The following is a 20,535-nucleotide window of genomic DNA, read 5'->3' as shown; positions in this document are numbered from 1 at the left end:
ATTAATTCACCTTATTAAAATTCTGAATGATTTTATAAGCATTATCTAGCCATTGTTTTTACAGACTGATGAGTTCTAATTTTTCATCCCTGTTATTTCCTTCTCTTGATAAATTTTTGCCTAGGCAACACTACCGAATGGTCTGAACATTCTCACAGCTTGGAACGAGGGTGTTCCTGTGCCAAAAGGACCAGTGTCTTAGCTACAAGATAGCTTGTAGGTTGGTGCCCTGTGCCCTATTGGGAAGTTGGCTTGGTGTATGATTAAGTCTGCTTCTTAGTTGCCTCTTATTTCTGTGTAATTTCATAGCTAGATAGGTTAAAGAAGCAGAGATGTGTTCATTTGAAAATATATATGTTCCAAAATTTATCTTTATTTGGTTATATGAAAAATTTGAAAGCTGCATAAGGAGTAGCATAAAGAACATCAGAAGGTTTTAATTTTGATTAAGTTCAATTATCCTTTTTTTAAAAATCCTTAGCGCTTTTTGTGTTCTGTCCAAGAAATCTTGGTCTGCTCCAAGGGTGTCAAGAGTTTTCTCTTGTGTTTTCATCAAGAAGTGTCATAGGTTTAGCTTTTATGTTTAGGTCTGTGATCTATTTCAACTTATTGTGTATGATGTGAAGTATGAGTTAAAGTTCATTTTCCCCTCTGAAGAATACCTAATTGCTCCTGCATCATTTTTTGAAAATAGTCTTTTCATCTTTGGTTTGTGTTGGTTTCTTTTCAAAAATCAATTGACTATATACGAGGGGCGACCCAACAAAACCTGGAATTATCTTCTGGAGGGCAGGCCCCTTGTAGTACAGGCTTCTTCCACTAGATGAGTGTTCTAGGGACCCATCTGTATCAGTGTACCAGCTGGCATTGTGAGAGGCAGCATTTGGCTCCAGTGAATTTTTTTTGAAGACTTTTTCAGCGCATTTGCCCATTGCATGATTGGTGATTTACAAGTGCACCTGCCTACATCTCGCTGAATGTTCAGCAGTTTTTGACCAAAAGCAGCGTGACCCTCCCCTGCCTCGGCCTCCTTATTCACCCAGTCTCACCTTAAACAACATTTTTTTTGGTTTCCCCCGATGAAAAACGTCCTCAAAGGGAAACATTTTGCTGATGTGGAAGAGGTGAAACAAAAAATGGCAGAAGCACTAAAAGGCATTACAATTGACAAGTTCAAAAACTGTTTTGAGCAGTGGAAAAAACTTCTTGATAGGTGAATTGTATCAAATATAGGGTACTTTGGAGGTGATTGGAATTTAAACTTGTAAGAATAAATACACAGTTTTTAATAAATAAACTGGGTTTTTTGGGGGGTCCCCACTCATATGTGTGATTACTTTTTGGACTCTTCTGTTTCACTGATAAATATGTTTATCTTAGTGCTAATACCACAGTGTCTCAATTAGTATAGCTTAATAGAAAGTCCTGAAATCAGGTAGTGTCTCTTCTAAAGTCATTTACATTTTCATATTTATTTAAGAATCAGCTTGATAATTTCTATAAAAATCTTGTTAGTATTGTGTGTAATCTGTAGATCACTTTGGGAAGAATGGACATCTTAATAATACTGAATCTTATAATCAGTGAATTTATTTGGATGTTTTAGAAATTTCAGTGTTCTGATAGTTTTCAGTATAGCAGTCTTACACACCTTTTATTAAATTAATACCCAAATATTTTGGTTTTTGATGCTGTTGTAAATGCTGTTTTAAAATTTTTATCTTTCTGCCCTCACTGGTGTGGCTCAGTGGACTGAACGCCGGCCTGTGAACCAAAGTGTCGCAGGTTCAATTCCCAGTCAGGCCACATGCCTGGGTTGCAGGCCAGGTCCCCAGTTGGGGGTGTGCAAGAGGCAACCACACATTGATGTTTCTCTCCCTCTCTCTAAAAATAAATAAATAAAATCTTTGGAAAATAAAGTTACACATTTTAAAAAATATAAAGAAAAAGACAGTTAAAAAAAATTTTTTTATCTTCCAATTGTTTGTTGCTAATATATAGAAATAGAGTTGCTTTTTATATATTGATCCTATATCCAGTGAGCTTGCTCAATTCACTTACAAGTTTTTTAAAAATTTTTTTAGAAAGAGAGAGACATTGCTTTGTTTTTCCACTTTATTTATGCATTCATTTATGTGCCCTGACTGGAGGACGAACCTGCAACCTTAGCATATCAGGATGATGCTCTAACCAACTGAGCTACCTGACCAGGGCTCGCTTACTATTTTTATATGTATTTTAAAAATTCCTTGGGATTTTCTCTGCAGATAATCACATCTTTTGTGACTAGAGACAGTTTTACTTCTTCCTTTTCAATTGTCATGCTTTTTATTACTTTCTTCTTGTCTTATTACACTAGCTGAGATCTTTATTACAATATTTAATAGGAGAGGATAGATATCCTCTCTTAGGGGGAAAGTATTCAGACTATTATTTTCAAGCTAGTATTTTCTCTTAATCTGTGGCTCTCATTTTCATCTTTTAAACTATATCCTCTTTAATTTACTTAAAAAATTTACATAAAGTGCCCTGGCCCAGTGGCTCAGTTTGTTGGGGTGTTCTCCTGTATACCAAAAAAGGTTATGGGTGTGATTCCCTGTTGGGGCACATGCCTGGGTTGTGGCTTCGATCCCTGGTCGGGTGTGTGTGAGAGGCATCTGATCGATGTTTTTCTCACATCAATGTTTCTCCCACTCTCTCTTTCTCCGCCCATACCCTCCTTCTCTCTCAAAAATCAGTAATAAAAAATATATATCCTCAGGTGAGGATTTTAAAAATTTACGTAAATAACTTTATTGTACTGTTCTGCCAGTTTTGACAGTTACCAATGGTTAACATAAACAGCATCATAATACAGATAACAGAACAGTTTAATTGCCCTCAAAACTTCTATCACTGCCTTTTTGTAGTCAGCCTCTGGAAATTACTCTGTTGTCTTCCATCCCTATAGTAAGTTCTGTCTTTTCTAGAATGTCATATAAGTGATATCATATAGTACATAGCCTTTTGAAAAGAATTTTTTAAATTTAGAATATAATTTAAATGTGTAAAAATATAAAACTAGGTATAAATGCCTTACAATTTTTATGTAACTCTAAAACAAACATGAAATACTAATAAAACCAGAAAGCCGACTTGTTTCAAATGATGAACAATATTAATTTAATTACAACTACATTGCCAATGTTAGGTGATAGAGAGTTATGCCCTCAATCCTCTTCCACTTCCCTGCTTCAGTTCACTTACGCTGCTGTTACTGAGTGGCATTGAAAACGTTGGGCTGGTTGGATGGTTTGGGGTAGTCAGACCTCATGTTTACGCCCAAATTACCAAAGAGTAATCCCTGAATGTCTTTTCTAATGGGGCATTTCTTGATATTTGGAAAGCTGTTTTGTTTGATTGAAGGTGAAGGTGGAATGTTGATATTACTGAAATCTGCAGATAGTATCAGTTCACCCACTTAGTGTATAGTCAGATAGTTGGCACAGAAGACGGACTTTGCTAAAGTCACATAGATGCTTTCAACATGAACTTTATCCCAGCTGCTAAGAGGCAGTACATAGCATTTTGAGTTTGGTTTTTTTGGATGCATTTTTGGTATTGCATGTATTTTTTTTATTGCTGAGTAGTATTCCTTGGTTTGGATGTATTATAGTTTTATAATTCACCATTTCCAGTTTAGTTTTTGGTAGATACACTGTAGTTTGACTGCTGGGTCATATGGTAAGTATGTTTTACTTTATAAGAAACTGCTAAATTCTTCTATAAAGTGGTTGTACCATTCTGAATTCCTATCACACTTTCCTTTTCCAGTTTTCTGGATTCTTGTGGATACCTGGTATTGCAAGTTTTTTAATTAAATTAAATTAAATTTATTTTATTTTTTGTCTACATTTGAATAGGTTGTGTAGGGTAATCTTATTGTCATTTTAATTTCCATTGTCTTAATGACTAATGATGTTGAGCATGTTTTCATGTACAAATAAGCATGGCACATAAGCCACTGTAACAGTTTTCTTTTGAAGAGCAGAAGGCTTTACTTCTTTTTTCTATTTTTCTTTCATGGTTAGTGCTTTTTGCGTTCTAAAAACTCTGGCATTCATTCATTTTGCTCTCTCATTAAATGCATTGTTCCTTAAAACAAACTAAGAGTATGGGGAATGCTTTGTCTGTATAGCCTGTAACTGATAATGGAATCACCTTCACACACCAAAGGCTGGCCATTCTAGAAGGGAAGGATAATTCTCACCCACTATAGCTACTTAGCTGTTCTTTATTCTAGATATCTATGGTATATATGGGCAATCATGTATTTCCAAGGCTTTTTATTAATTTGTCTGCTTCGTTTTTGTATTCCAAAGGATAAGACAAGAATATATTGTAAATCACTTTCTCTGAAATTACAGAATTGTGCCATTACTGGTGCCCCTAGATTTTAAGAAGGGACTTATAACAAAGTCTACTATTTTCTTTTTTTTCAGTGGTGGGATCAGCAGGTTGACTTTCATACTGCTTTCTTGCACCATTTGGCCCAATTGGTGCCTGAAATTTATTTTGCTGAAATGGACCCAGACTTGGAAAAGCAAGAGGAAAGTATACAAACATCAATACTCACTCCACTGGAATGGTATTTATTTGGGGAAGATCCAGATATTTGTTTAGAGAAATTAAAGCATAGTGGAGCATTTCAACTCTGTGGTAAGGTTTTCAAAAGTGGAGAGACAACATATTCTTGTAGGTAAGAATTAGAAATTTACAGAATTAAATTACAATCTTGGTATTTTTTTACCTGTTTCATGATCTATTAGCTTTCTTGGTTTATTACATTTTTAATCCTACTTAACTTTCTTTTATTATGCACTTATAAGTCTGTTTTTGCTAGTATAGCTTGTTTTTGAGTTTTCTCATTTTTTCTTCATGTTCTCCAAAAATGTTTGTAAGTGATAGATGTTGCCTTATTATGTAGTCTGCATATTCTTATTTGAGGACAGGTATATTTCAGAATTCTGAATACCTCTCTAGTAGAATCAAGGCAGGGTCTTATAATCAAACAGCGTTTCTGTAAGAAATGTATGAATATTCACAGCAACTAGTATAAATGAAGTCTGCAGTCTCATATCATTTCAAGTCATTTTTTGCCACCAAGTGAGATTTGGTGCCAACAGATTGTGGACCTGTAGGAACAGTTAGAATTTTGTTGGGAAAAGGAGGCCAGTGGTATGGAAACTGGAAGCAGCTTTAGGCTTTTTGCCTTTTGTGAGAACAGTTGACTTAAACATCATGGTAGCACAGAAAACTATTTTACTCCTTACTTCTGCCTGATATTTTCAATTTTTAGATCTTAGTAGCACTTTTAGGTATTTTTTCCTGTTTATTAGAGGTAGTTTAGGAGTGTGACTTTTTAGAATTTATAAATACAGAGAATTGTTTTTGCTTTGCAATAATGCCAGGGTTGATTGGTTTATGTATAGTTACTGGTTGTTCAGAACATACTATCTTACTATCCAATCCTTTTCTTAGGAAAAAGGCAGTTTATGTATTTTGTGTGCTATTTTGCTATATAGCGTAGTGAGGTTCATTTATCTTATGTATTTTTAGCTTAAGCCCAATCAAACTAAAGCATAGTAGACATTTGTAAACCTCATTTCTCCAAAAGTGTCATGTAGACATTTTTAATTGTCTCAACTATGGAAATGGTACTAGTAGGTAGAGGCCAAGGTTGCTGCTTAAGCATCCTATAGTGCGTAGGACAGTCTCCTCTGTGCCTGAAAAATAACTACCTAGTTCCAAATGTCAGTACTGCTAAAGTTTAGAAATCCTGCTCTAAATAAGTCAGTAGACCATATATATTTTAGAGAATGTTACTAGGCAATCTTTATTTCCTATTAGTCTTTTAAGATTTATTTTTAAAACTTTCCAATTCTATCTTTTCAACTCTTCTAAATAAAATATTTTAAAAATTAATTTTTCATTTTGCAGTAATTTACAGCAGGTCCTCAAATAATGTTTTGTTCAATGTTGTTCATTATAATGTTGATGAGTTGCCGTAGGAACTTAACTCTGCTTCTATCAGTTAGCCTATTATAAAATTGGTTTTGTTATATGTTGTTTCACTTAAAGTTGAAGAACCAATAGATGATGTTAAGTGAGGACTTAGTCTATATTGTACTTAATGTTTCCCTGAAAATGTTAAATAAAATAGTACATTTTATAAGTTAATAGGGAAGAGATTAAGAGAGATTTAATTTCATTCATTCAATAAGTATTGGTTGAATACCTACCATGTACCAGGTACTGTTCTAGGTGCTTGGGACATATCAATATATAAAATAAATAGAAATCCCTGCCCTTATGATACTTACATTCTAATGAATTTTGTTTTTATCCAAGCTTCATTTACAGTGAACAAGCAGTGTTTATTAAGTATATTTATAAGTGTGAGAGGATAAGATGATTGTAAATAATTTGTGAAGTTGATCATTTTTCACAAAACTGATTTTGAGTTGTAACTTAACAGTTTGAAACCACTTGCAAGCTCAAAGTAATGAGGATGATTTAAAAAACAAAACCAAATATCCAAACTTAGGTAAAGATGCTAAAATGAGGGCAAAATTATTTTGAATTGAATTTTTGAAGCATTTTTATGTTCAGTTTGGGGACAGTATAGGAGACTTACATTAAATTGTAGTCATACCTTAAGCATCAGTGGGAGTAATCTTAATTTTGGTATCTGATTTTTAATCTTTTTCAGAGATTGTGCAATTGATCCAACATGTGTACTCTGTATGGACTGCTTCCAGAACAGTGTTCATAAAAATCATCGTTACAAGGTATGAGAGTAGAGTCATAAAATATCTAGATTAGCGGGAATCTGTTGGCCATCTGGTTCATATTCCTGATCAATTCTTGAATTCCTGCTGTTACAGTTCTGATATGTGAGCCTTTAGTTCTGATTAAACGTATCATGTGATGAAACATCTATCTTAAGAGGTAGCCCCATACAGTTTTTTTATCTGAGTATATCAAATTTACACAAAAGGTTGTGTAATGCATATGGACAACTTAAAGAATATTAAGTGAACACCCATGTAACCACTACTTAGGTCAACAAATAAGACATCGCCATCTCTCAGGCCTCCTATTTGTCCTTCCTAGATCACAATCTTCACCTCTTGCAATATCCTCTTCTGTGTTTTGTGATAGTGGTTTCCTTGATTTTCCTTTTAGCTTATCACTTAAATGATATTGAAAAGTTTTAATCTGTTTTTGAACTTTATATAGGTGGAGTCATACTCTATATTTTTCTTGTTGAATAACTTTTTTCACTCAGCATTATATATGTAGCTATAGTTTTTCAAGTGGCCTTATAATGCTCAGTAATCCATATTGTCTTTATTTATCGTGCTGTATGTGGATAATGTAGATTGCTTCCAATTTGGGGCTATTATGAACAATTCTGCTATGAACATTCTTATTTGTGTGTTTCGGTACACGTGTACAAGAGTTTTTCTGGGCTGTATATCTGGAATAGAATTTCTTAGTTCTAGATTATATGAATCTTTAGTCATAGTAGATAATGTCAGACTGTTTTCCGAAGTGGATATACCAATTTATAGACTCTAGCAGTATGTGAGAGTTCCCAGTGTTCCACATTTTTGCAAGATTTGGTGTCTTTTTTATTTTAGCCAGTCTGGTGGTTATATAATAGTATCACCTTATGATCTTGATAATTTTCCTAATTACTAGAGGGTTTTTTCCTTTCTTGTTACATTTTTAGACAACCTTGTTATTTTGAGCCAAAATGTATTTCTCAAATAATGGTACTGGTTTTGTACTCTTTGTCTTAGACAGACATAATAATTGATGTTTCTTTTTGTATATATAACATGCCTAAAGTTTTATGTAAATAAAAATAATATATTTGAGTTATGCAGATTATATCTTCCATAGAGTTGAAAGTGTGCTTTATTTATTTTTTTAATTGATTTTAGAAAGAGTGAGGTAAGGAGAGAGAGAAACATGCCTTTTTGTTCCACTGATTTATGCACCCATTGGTCAGTTCTTATATGTGTCCTGACTGGGGATCAAACCCACAGCCTTGGGGTATGGGGACAACACTCAAACCAACTGAGATACCTGGCCACGGCATGCTCTTTATGTTTTCAGACTGGCCTCAACATTATTGCTTTTAGCTATGGAAGTGATGGACTATAGATATAGGTTATAGGTATTATTGTGCACAAGAAAAAACAGATTAAGAAGCCTATGATACGGTGTGGTTAAAATGGTTTCCCATGATTACTAAACCAATCACTGATGGAATTTACATATTTGATCATTGGTTATATTCCTCAATTATAACAAATGTACCATACTAATGCAAGATCTTAATTATATGGGAAACACTGTAGAATCTGGAAGAAGGGGTATATCTGAACTCCATATTTTCTGTTCAGTTTTTCTTTAAACAAACTGCTCTAAAAAATAGTCTGCCTGGCTGGTGTGGTGCAGTGGATTGAGCGCGAACCTCTGAACCAAAGGGTCATCCGTTTGAATCCCAGTCAGGGCACCTGCCTGGATTGCGGGCCAGGTCCGCAGTTGGGGGCCCGCGAGAGGCAACCACACATTGATCTTTCTCTCCTTCTCTCCTGTCCTTCCCCTCTCTCTGATAATGAATAAATAAAATCTTAAAAAAAAAAAAAGTATTGCTTGATTTTTTAAAATGAACATTTAAAGGTTCTTAATACATTTTGCCAAATTGCTTTAGGAAAGAATTATACCAAATGTAGTACAAGCAGCAGTGCAGGAACCTGCAGAGCCTGTGGAAACCTTTTTAAAGATATTTATTTATTTATTTTTTAGAGAAAAGCATCAATGTGTGAGCTAAGCATCAATCGGTTGCCTCTCTCATGCTCCCAGCCAGGGACCTAATCTGCAACCCTGTCATGTGCTTTGATGGGGAATTGAACTGGCAACTTTTTGGTTTGTAGAACACCCAACCAGTCAGAGCATGCAGCAACCTTTTAACAAACTTTTTAACTGAACCTGACTTTTAAAATAATTTACCATCAGTATTAAAATGAACATTTTAATTGTTCTTAATGTTGTTTCTCTTTTCTTATTTTGGAATGGTGAATATAGAATAATGGAATACCCTTGCATTGCTACTTAACTTTGCTATCTTCCTGGATAATAGGAGCAAGGTCTTTGGCAGTTTATTTTGTAGTCATTCTTGCTGACAGGATCAAGGTGTTTTGTATTTTTTTTCTTTTTTCTCTTTCTTTTTTTGCAGGGGAAAGATTCATGCCCTCTCCGAGTGGCTCAGTTGTTTGGAATGTTGTCCTGTACACCAAAAAGTTGTATGCTCAATCCTGGGTTGGGGTGTGTGCAGGAGGCAACTGATTGATGTTTCTCTCTCACATCTATGTTTCTCTTTCTCTTCCTCTGTCTCTAAAAATCAATGAATATATTCTCTGGTGAGGATAAAAAGATTTATGCCCAGCCATATATATATAATTTATTGAGTTGAGGGGCGTTGATTTTGATTTGTTGTTCCATGTACTGATATATTCATTGGTTGCTTCTTATATGTGCCCCGACTGGATATCGAACTCAAAATCTTGACATATCAAGATGATGCTTCAACTGAGCCACTCAGCCAAGGCCATGTATATATTTTGATTGTAAAATATTTCTTGCATAAAAGAAAATTTAGAGAAAAATACCACAAATAGCCACTCACTAAACATCATAAAATACCGTGGCAAGAGCTGGGGACTGCATGGGTCCTCCCCATAGGCATCTTCCTCCTGGCCCCTGGGCATTTAGTGCCATCTGCCCGCTTCTGAAGGTCCCTTGTCCAGCACATACTGCACACTTAATGGAACATGTTAAAGCCACCACTTCCTAGATGCTGACTGATGTTGCCCGAGTGCCCCCAGCATAGGACAGGTCACTCCTGAGCTGCCCTGTCCCCAGGGCCTTCTTGGTCAGTAGCTGGGTGGCCATCCTTCCACTGCCCATGGTGACTGGGGGACAGGCAAGCTAGGTTGCTGATTTCACCCCTGAACCTGGTCCGGGTGCCTGTGGGAGACAACTGATAGATATTTCCCTCATTCTTCCCCTTTCTCAGCTAGTACGTTCACCAGGTGGATGAAAAAGAGGACCAAGGTTTTCAGTTTGAAGAGTAGATTAAATTCTGAGAAGCCAAGATGATCAGAATAGTACAACTTTGATCAAGTAGAACCAAAATAGTAGCTGAGTTCACCTAACTAGGGTCTTCTTGTATCTTGGAAGCTGATACTGAGAACCAAGCTGGCTTATAACCTTGGTACTCTTTTTTGGCACACATCTTGCCAGTTAGAATAAATCTGGAGAAGAAAGCAAAACTCACTAACAATGTTCTTTTTCTCTGTTCCATTCCTGTGCATGTCTCTATCTTTATCTACTAAATAGCAATGATATATTTGTATTTGTGTTTTTCATCCCTACCTAACTATAAGCTCTCCAGGACAAGGTTCAGGTCTTACATACTTCATACCTCTTTCGTCTGTCATAGTACCTGGGACATAGAGGCTTTCAACATTTGTTGAAATGAACAGTGTTAGGATCAAAAGCGTTAAATCATAGACAGAGCTGATATCTAAGATTTAATTATAAAAATAACTTATCAGCCCTGGCTGCTGTGGCTCAGTGGATTGAGCGTTGGCCTGCGAACCAAGTATCACTGGTTTGATGCCCAGTCAGGGCACATTAATAGGTTGCACATCAGGTCCCCAATTGGGGGCGCGTGAGAGACAACCACACAGTGATGTTTCTCTCCCTCTCTTTCTCCTTTCTCCTCTCTCTAAAAATAAACAAACAGATAAATAAATAAAAAAAAATAACTTAATCAATGTTTATTTTAATATCAGCCTGTTGTAATCTTACATGATGAGAATTTATTTACATATATTGTCTTTGAAATACAAAGCATTAAAAAATGTTAATTTACCCTGGCTGGGTGGTTCAGTTGGTTGGAACATCATCCTCTTCACCAGAAGGTTCTGGATTTGACCCCCTATCAGGGCACATGCCTTGGTTGCGAGTTTGATCCCAGTTGGAGTGTGCATGAGAGGCAACCAATTGATGTTTCTCTCTCTCTTCTCTCTCTAAAATCAATAAACATATCCTTGGGTGAGGATTAAAAAAAATTGTTTATCTACTCAGGCAATACAATACTGTAAAACTTAACTTTTAAAAATTCAAATAATACAGAAAAAGTCCTGGCTGATGTGGCTCATTTGGTTGGAACATCATCCCCCAAACTGAAAGGTCGTGGATTCACTTGCCAGTTAGGGAACATGCCTGGGTTGTGGGTTCGGTTTCCAGTCAGGGTGAGTGCAAGAAGGCAGCAGATCAATGTTTCTCACATCCATGATTCTTTCCTCTCTCTCTCCCTCTCTTCCTCTCTCTCTGAAATCAATAAGCATGCCCTCAAGGTGAGGATAATTAACAATAATAATAATAATAATAATGAAGATTTTAAATAAAAATTATAGTTGCCTTTATGCCTCATTGTTCTTTTTTAAACTAAGCACACTTTAATATACATTTTTACAAGTCTTTTTTTATGTATTAAAAATATGTGCACAAACATACATATATTTATATGGTTAGGAGTGTTTGTATGTGTGTATAAATGGATCCTACTGTATACTCCTCTTTTGCAACATATTTATAACTTAACAGCATATCATGAGGATAATTCTATGTTGATACACATAGTAACTCTCTTGCCTTATTTAATTGCTGCATGTATTTCTTTGTGGAACTATATTAATCCATATATTTAACCCATCCCCTTTTTGTACAATTGTTTCTGGTTTTTCACCGATCAATAAATATTGGAATGTACACCTATCTTTGTTTTCATATAGTTCAGTGTATATATTAAACAATGCCTAAGGCTAGATTCTTTGAGGTAGTTTTTCTGGATTGAACAGTATGTGCATTTAAAATTTTGATTTTTAATAAATGTGGTTCTTGAATGATTGTGCCAACTTACATTCTCATTAAAAAGATGTGAGAATGTTCTTTCTCTGTGCCTATCCACAAACTATTTAATCAGTGTTTTTACTTCTTGTCAATCTGTTAGTGAAATAGATTTTAAGTTACTGAAATAACCTCATTATTTTAATTTACATTTCTGTTGTTACTAGTAATTAAGATCTTTTCATATTTTAATTGTATGTTTAATTTCTTCTGTATATTGCCTATTTCTAGTTTTACTTATTTTTCAATTGTCTTTTCCTTACTGCTGTGTTAGATATTTTACAAATATTCTTTCTTAGTGTGTTCGTCTTTTAAAATTTTTTTATTTTAAGTTAGATTTATTGAGATATAATTTATATACAATAAAACCTACCCTCAATATACAAAACTTTTACATTACCCCCCCAAATTTCTCTAGTTCTTTTTTGCAATTCTTTTTTTCCCCTTATTCCCTGCTTCTGGAAGTTGCTGATCTGTTTTCTGTTTATGTAGTTTTGCATTTTTAGAATATCATATAAGTGAAATCATGTAGTTTGTAGTAACTGGGGTTTTTTTGCTTAGCATAATGCCTTTGAGATCCTCTCATGTATCAAAAGTATGTTCCTTTTTAATCCGTATGCCCCAATTCATGATCTAGTCATCAGTTGATGAACATAAAGTTTCGGTAAGCATTCAAGTGCAATTCTTTGTGTGGGCATGTTTCATTTCTCTCGAGTAACCTAGGAGTGGGATAGCTGAACCATAAGTTAAATGTATGTTTGGCTTTATAAGATTTGTTTTCTGCCTTTTTAACTTGATTTATGCTATCATTTATCTTACTGACCTTCTAAATTTGTATATGTTAAATTTGCCTAAATTATATAATTTATTAGATATAGTTATATATCTATATCTATTATCTATTTGCTGTGGGACACCAAATAGATGAAAATACTTTATACATTTCTTTTTTTTTTTTTTTTTTTTAATTTTTTATTTTGGTTTTTCAATTACAGTTGTCCCCTTTTCCCCCAATTTCTCTCCCCCACCCAACCCACCCCCTCTCCCACAATCATATCCCTCCCCGTTGTCCATGTCCATGAGTCTTTCATACAGGCTCTTTAATTAAACCCTTCCCTTACTTATCCCCCTTCTCTCCCTCTCCCCTCCCCCCTATTGACTGCTATTCTGCTCTTTGTTCTATTTAGTTCCTTTGTTTGTGTTGTTCTTTAGTTTCCTGTATTAGGTGATATCATATGGTATTTTTCTTTCTTTGCCTGGCTTATTTCACTAAGCATAATTCTCTCTAGTTCCATCCATGTTGTTGCAAATGGCAGGAGTTCCTTCTTTCTTTCTGCTACATAGTATTCCATTGTGTAAATGTACCACAGTTTTTTGATCCACTCATCTACAGATGGGCACTTAGGTTGTTTCCAGCACTTAGCTATTGTAAACAGTGCTGCTATGAACATAGGGGTGCATAAGTTCTTTTGAATTGGTGTTTCAAGATTCTTCGGGTATAATCCTAGTAGTGGAGTCGCTGGTTCAAAAGGCAGTTCCATTTTTAATCTTTTGAGGTAATTCCATACTGTTCTCCATAGTGGTTGCACCAGTCTGCATTCCCACCAACAGTGCAGTAGGGTTCCCGTTTCTCCACATCCTCGCCAGCACTTGTTGCTTGTTGATTTGTTGATGATGGCCATTCTGACTGATGTAAAATGGTATCTCATTGTGGTTTTTATTTGCATCTCCCTGATGGCTAATGATGTTGAACTTTATACATTTCTTAAGTACAATATAGGTATCATTATAATGATTTTTAAATGTTTAACTAGAAAATCTCATTACTCAAGCATTTTGGGTATTGTGTAGATTATTTTTTGCACACTTCACAGTCTGTTCTTCTCCATTAGTACAAAATATAAAAACTATTACTTAGGTCCTCTCCCCCCTTGCTCCCTTCCTCTCTATCTCTCAAATCAATAAATTAAAAATATATTATTTAAAAATTAGAGTATGTTTCAAAAATGTATCAATTTTCAAGGTCCATTTCTGTTGTGGTTAGTATTTAGGTTTTTGATATATCTAGTTCCCATTACATTAAATGCAATTAAGGTTGAAGTGTTAGGGATCATTTATTATTTGAGTCATCTATATCACTCTCCCTTGCTTTGTAATATGTCTTGAAATCAAGACTGTTAGGTTCCCCGGCGAGTCCTTCTCGCCAGTCCCTGTTTGGTGTGCCACTTGCAAGATTCCCTGTCCTGCAGATCCCTCGGTGCGGATGAAAGAACTGATTCAGAAACTTATTGTCTGAGGAGAGAGGAGGGTGAGTGTCTCATAGGAGATCACTGATCACTTCTTTCTCAGTTAGGATTTTTATTGAGTTTGCTACGTGCAGAAATGCACTGGGTAAGCATGCAGACCTCCACCAAATGATTGGGAGTAAGAATAAAGGGAAGGCATAAATCAACATAGGGAGATAGGCAGCAAGACTGTGAGGCGCCAAGGCATACCATAGAACTCCAGATGCTTCTTTTTCCTTAAACATTTTGTTTCTACATCCTACTGATAAGAATTTGGAGCTACACAGAGCAAGCAGGCTTCATTAGCTTCAAAAACTACATCGCATTCCTATTCTACTTCCAAAATCCCTGGAGTGTGGGACTGGCAGCATGGTATGTGGGACACAGTGACTACATACTGGTCTCCCACATCGACAAACTCGTTTTTCATTCATTAGATGCATACTTCTACTGGAGGAGGATTTTGTGACTGTGGAGACACAGAGGCCTGGAAAACTGGCCCTTTCTGTGTAAGTCATGAACCTGGAACAGCAGGTCCTACAAAAGAGGTAAGAATATTAATTTTTTTTTTTTTAATGCTAACTACTTTAAGCTTGATGAAATTAGGTAGAAATAAATGTTATGTGTATGGGTTAAACTGAATTCCATTGAGAATCCTGATAATGAATTCATAATGAAAAGATAACTCAGAATATTTTCAGCAATTTGATAAGTAAGGGTAAATAATACATATTTAAGCCTAAAAGAGCAAATGGAAGTAATTATTGATAGAAGCCAAATGTAATAAATTAGAAAATAGTAGAACTGACATATAACTTTAATAATTACTTTCTTTAAAAAAGTCAACAAATTGATTATCCACTATACATTCTAATCAAGGGAAAAAAATTAAGCCAGCTCAGATATAGGTAATTAGAAAGGATAAGGAGAAAGTAATCATAGAACTATAGAAGGTATTAAAAAGATTATAAAAGACTCTATATGACTCTATAAATACATTTGAAAATGGATTATTCTGTTAAACAGTATAAAGTGCCATAGATTATTCAAACACAGAACACTAGAACAGTTTATAGCCACTAAAGAAATTCATAAAATTGCCACGAGGCAATACTTTCTAAAAAAATGCTGTGTTCAAATAGTTTCACAGAGAAATTCTTTTCAGAACTTCAAGAATAAAGAGTTTTCATACTCTTTAAATTGTTCACCCTATTGCAATGAACATCCTTAGAGTTCAGATTTTGATCTTTTTTAAAAAAATTTATTTGTTGTTTTGTTTATTTATTTATTTTTAGAGAGAGGGGAAAGGAGAAAGAGGGAGAGAAACATCACTGTGTGGTTGCCTCTCACTTGCGCCCCCAACTGGGGACCTGACGTGCAACCTAGTCATGTGCCCTGACTGGGAATTGAACCAGTGACACTTGGCTCTCAGGCCGAAGCTCAATCCACTGAGCCACAGCAGCCAGGGCTATACCATTTTTAAGTACCATTCCCCACTCAATGAAATCAGGGATTGCTATGAAAATACTAGATTCCGGGTCTCAGTCAAGGAATAGGTAAGCTTGCAAGAATGGGTTTGTGTGAAAAGAACCTAGGACCCAACTTGATAGGTCTCCCATTGACCTGAGTTGGATAATTGGAGCATCAAAAAAAAGAATAACAAATAACCACTATAATTGATGAACTCATAATGAATACGTATATAAAAATCCATGAGTTTCGCCTTGGCCAAGTGGCTCAGTTGGTTGGAGCATTGTCCTATACACCAAAGGGTTGTGGGTTTGATCCCCAGTCAGAGTGCATACAGGAGGCAACTGATTGCTGTTTTTCTCTTATATTGATGTTTCTCTTTCTGCCCCTTCCTCTCTAAAAATTAATACATACGTCCTTGGGTCAGGATTAAAAAAAAATCCATGAGTTCTAATGATACTTGTATAAAAGCTAAAATAGATAGATAGATAGATAGATAGATAGATAGATAGATAGAAAATAAAAAGTTTGTCACCATGGTAGTGGTTTTTATATCAATTCTTTAGTCTAAAAATTGGTAGGAATTGTGTTTCATGGTAATCAAGTATTTCTAATTGATGAGGTAAAGTTCTTTCTTTATAGGTTAACACTAGCTAATAGAGAAGGGATAATAGAATAAGAAAAATTAACATTTAGCAAGCCCTAAGAAAATATATGATAGATTAGGATCATTAATGCATGTGAAAACTATTAAGACTTGAGTTCATGAGGAGTGATATTTACATGGTTCTAAATTCTCATCTTTTAGCTTACTTGCTAGTCGTAAGAGAAAAAAAATTGAAACTTGACAATTGGAGGTATCCAGTGATGAATATTGGCATCATTACTAATAGTGGAGTGATGTGGCATAATGAGCGTCATCTGATGAAAAATGTGGTACATAGTTTAATATCTGAAAATCATTTATTGTAATAGACCATATGAATAGAATAAAAACCAAAACCATGCAATTATCACAATATATGCAGCAAAAACATTTGACTAAATCCAACATACTTTCATAATAAAAAGACTTTACAAACTTAATAAGATACAACTTTCTCAACTTGCTGGAGTACATCTATAAAAAATTCACAACTGTAAACTGCATACTGTCTCCCTAACATCAAGAACAAGACAGAGTTCAGCATTTGACACAACTATTCATTATTGCACTGGAGGTTCTAGCCAGAGCAGTTAGGCAAGAAAAAAAAAAAAAGGCATTCATACTAGAATGGAAGAAGTTAAACTAGCTCTATTTACAGATGACATGATTTTATATATAGAAAATCCTGAGGAATCCACTAAAAAATTATTAGAACTAATAAATAAGTTCAGCATGATTACAGGATATGAGATAATTATACAAAAACTGTTTGCATTTCTATACATTATAATGAATAATCTGAAGATGAAATTAATGAAAAATTCAATTTACTATAGTATCAGAATAAAATATTTAGGAATAAATTTAGGAAAAGAAAGTTTATATTCTGAAAATTATAAAACATTGTTTAAAGAAACTTTTAAAAGATCTAAATAAATGGGAAAACATCTCATTTCTGGGTCAGAAGAGTTACTGTTTGTTAATATGGCAGCCCTTTGTGCTTTTTTCCAATACCACCAAAGAATGAACTCAGTTCTTCAGTACTGACCAGGTGTCTCACAGTTTATACTGAATTTCTATTGGGTTTTTTTTTTTTTAAAGAGCTATTTTTTTTTCATTTAGTCCTTTGTTTAAATGGCTTATTGTTATATTGCTTGCATACCGTATAAGAAAATTCACCCATTTAAAGTGTGTTTTTTAAGTATATTCACAGAGTTGTGTAACTATCATTACAATTAATTATAGAACATTTTCATCACTCTCAAAGAAACCCTATACTCATTAGCACTCACTATTTCTTTTAAACTCCCCAGACTTAGGCAACTAATTTGTCTATAGATTTGCCTGTTCTAGACATTTTATGTAAATGGGATCATACAATCTGTGTTCTTTTGTGATTGGCTTTGTTCACTTAGCATGTTTTCAAGGAACATGTTGTATCATGTACTTAATTCCTGTTTATGACCAAGTAATACTCCAGTGTATAGATACCACATATTTATCCATTTATCAGTTGATGGATTTTTGGGTGTTTCCACTCTTTAGCTATCATGAATAATGCTACTATGAACATTTGTGTATAAGCTTCTGTGCAGACATATGTTTTCATTTCTCTTGGATAGATACCTAGGAGTGGAATGGCTGGGTCATATGTTAACTATGCTTAACATTCTGAGCATCTGTTAGACTGTTTTCCAAATAGGCTGTGCCATTTTATGTTTCTACCAGCAGTGTATAAGGGTTCAAAGCTTTCCATATCCCGGCCAACACTTGTTACTATCTGCCTTTTTGATTATAGTCATCCTAACAGATGTGAAGAGGTATCTCATTGTGGTTTTGATTTGCATTTCCATAATGGCTTATGATACAGAGCATTTGGATGCATTTTTTTAGCTGATTGGTTTGAACAAGACTTTTTATTAAGGAGACAATGTACTGTAAGGAAAAGAACTTTTTTTATGGGAGTCAAAAGGACCCAGGTTTTAGTCCTCCTTCTACTATTTATAGGTTCTTTGACTTTGGATAAGTTTTTTATTCTTTAAATGTCATTAATTCTGCTGTTCTTACAGAGTGGCTATGAGGATCGATTGAAATAAATTATAACAAAATTTTTTGTAAGCTGTAAGCGATAACCAATAATTCTCTACTATTATCATAATTAGGTTACTAGGAAAGGCAGAGAACATTCATAGGGGAGAGCATCACTAAAAGAGGGAGCATTGTTCTTCCTCCTTTCCTTTCTGTTATCTGTAGCACCAGCTTGGCCACAGGGAGTTAAGATAAAGTGATAGGAATAGCAACCCTCTTGGGGACAACTAGATTTCATTCCTGGAGGATGGTATAATTAACTCATTAAAATAATTATTATAAATTCATAGCATTATTTCCTCATCCATTTATTTGTATACAATGTTGTTAGTGTGTTTTTCTCTACTTTCGTACAGAATTTACGTTGTCCATTGAATGAAGAGGTAATTGCTCAAGCCAGGAAAATATTACCTTCAGTGATAAAATACATTGTAGAGATGACTATATGGGAAGAGGAAAAAGAACTGCCTTCTGAACTCCAGATAAGGTGGGGAAATTTTTCAAAAGGTAGAAGTTTTAGCGATGGTTATTTATATTGCAAAATAAGTGTTGGAAAAATGTTTTTGTTATTTACTGCTTAATTTATTATCATTATGAAAATTTTATAGAGGATTATCTCTTGGGAATACTTTCAAAATGTCCATTTATTATATGAGATGCTCTATTAGGCACTAACAGAAGTTAAGCCAAAAAGAAGAGCCTAGGCAGGAGCTTCTGATCTGTAAGGAAAAATAAAAAAATCGGGGGGGGGGGTGTCTTGTTCTAAATGATTTGCAGATGTCAAAGATGTAAAATCTGAGTTCTGTATTTATAAGCAAGAGTTTAAGACAAATAGTACACAAACTGTTACTGAAGTGTTACCTGAATTGTGCTTGAGTCATAAACATATTTTTCTGATCTCTACAAATGGAAACCATCTCTAGTTATACCACTTATTGCCTCCAACAACATAAATCTCATAGAATATATTTATTCTTAAAATATCAGAAATTGATTATTAGTTGTGAATCACATGGATTAAGTTTTGAATTCTGGTTTTGCCAGCTACTTGCTATGTGACCTCAGATAAGTCATTCAGCTTCTCTAAACTTCAGTTTGCTCTATTGTGTACAATGTTGGCAATATTTTGACACCTTTCTCATAGACTTAGTAGTACTTGTTTGCCCTGGCTGGTTTAGCTCAGTGGATTGAGCGTCGGCCTGCGAGCTAAGTGTCGCTGGTTCGATCTTCCAGTCAGGGTACATCAGAGAAGGAAAACTCTGACTCCAAAAAACCTCCGCTGCCTTGCGGCATACCTCTTCAGGGGAAAGGCTAAGGGAGTAAACCCCGACAGAAAATCCGGAGCCAGAGTCCCTAAGGCGGTTTGACGTTGTAGTCAACACCGGCAACTCCTGCGGCGCACCTGAGCACCTGAAGCCAAGCTGTATCGACTCCGTCTTTCCCTTGGACCCTTCAGCTGCGAAGAGAGGGGGGGTCTGCTGCATGGGCAACAGCAGACCCTCCATATTACCCTGCCCAGGCTCTGTAGCTTCAGCGTCATCACAAGATGTCGATTCAACACGGGAGGAGACAGATACCATGTCACTCCCGAGTCGGACTGCACAGCCATTCTCGGCGGTGCAGATAGACTCTTGAGAAGCTACACCATCGTCTCTCGAGACGGACGGCTGCCGACAGGTCCTTAGCAGCCATTTATTTCAGGAGGCAAGTAAATTGCCTAGTCTAATACTGGCCTGAACCAACCTCCAGGTTTTCAGAGGTTTGTGAACAAGGGTAGGGACTTCAGCATAGCGTAGTGTGTCCTCCTTTAGCCCAGGCCTTTATGAACAAAAAAAGTTTGATGGCAGGAATGAGGAGATGGCCCTTTGCCCTGTGCTTTGGTATCTGGGATTATTTCAGTTGTAGATATTTAACACTTTTAAGCTCAAATCCAGTAATTCCTCACAGTCATAAATATGTCTTTCAGTGACAATAATATTTGCTTTATTTATTTATTTAGAGAGAAACATCAGT

The 20,535-nt window shown here is 35.2% G+C and overlaps 1 protein-coding gene across 2 annotated transcripts in view; it reads left to right on the top strand.

Annotated features, from left to right (window-relative positions):
• Nucleotides 1-20,535, top strand: part of UBR1 (ubiquitin protein ligase E3 component n-recognin 1) — a 137,225-nt gene that overhangs the window by 18,133 nt on the left and 98,557 nt on the right. For both annotated transcript variants that reach the window (XM_090270489.1, XM_090270490.1), the window contains exons 2-5: nucleotides 4,482-4,738; nucleotides 6,752-6,830; nucleotides 14,756-14,866; nucleotides 18,879-19,009. In XM_090270489.1, the coding sequence (XP_090126615.1) occupies nucleotides 4,482-4,738; nucleotides 6,752-6,830; nucleotides 14,756-14,866; nucleotides 18,879-19,009 (578 nt within the window). The remainder of the gene's footprint in view (nucleotides 1-4,481; nucleotides 4,739-6,751; nucleotides 6,831-14,755; nucleotides 14,867-18,878; nucleotides 19,010-20,535) is intronic.

This window comes from Furipterus horrens, unplaced genomic scaffold, assembly GCF_987537825.1.
Source record: "Furipterus horrens unplaced genomic scaffold, mFurHor1.1.pri manual_scaffold_3, whole genome shotgun sequence".
In the NCBI taxonomy this organism is placed as follows: domain Eukaryota; kingdom Metazoa; phylum Chordata; class Mammalia; order Chiroptera; family Furipteridae; genus Furipterus; species Furipterus horrens.
Note: the sequence above shows the minus strand (reverse complement) of the source record. Positions and strands in the feature narration are given on the sequence as shown.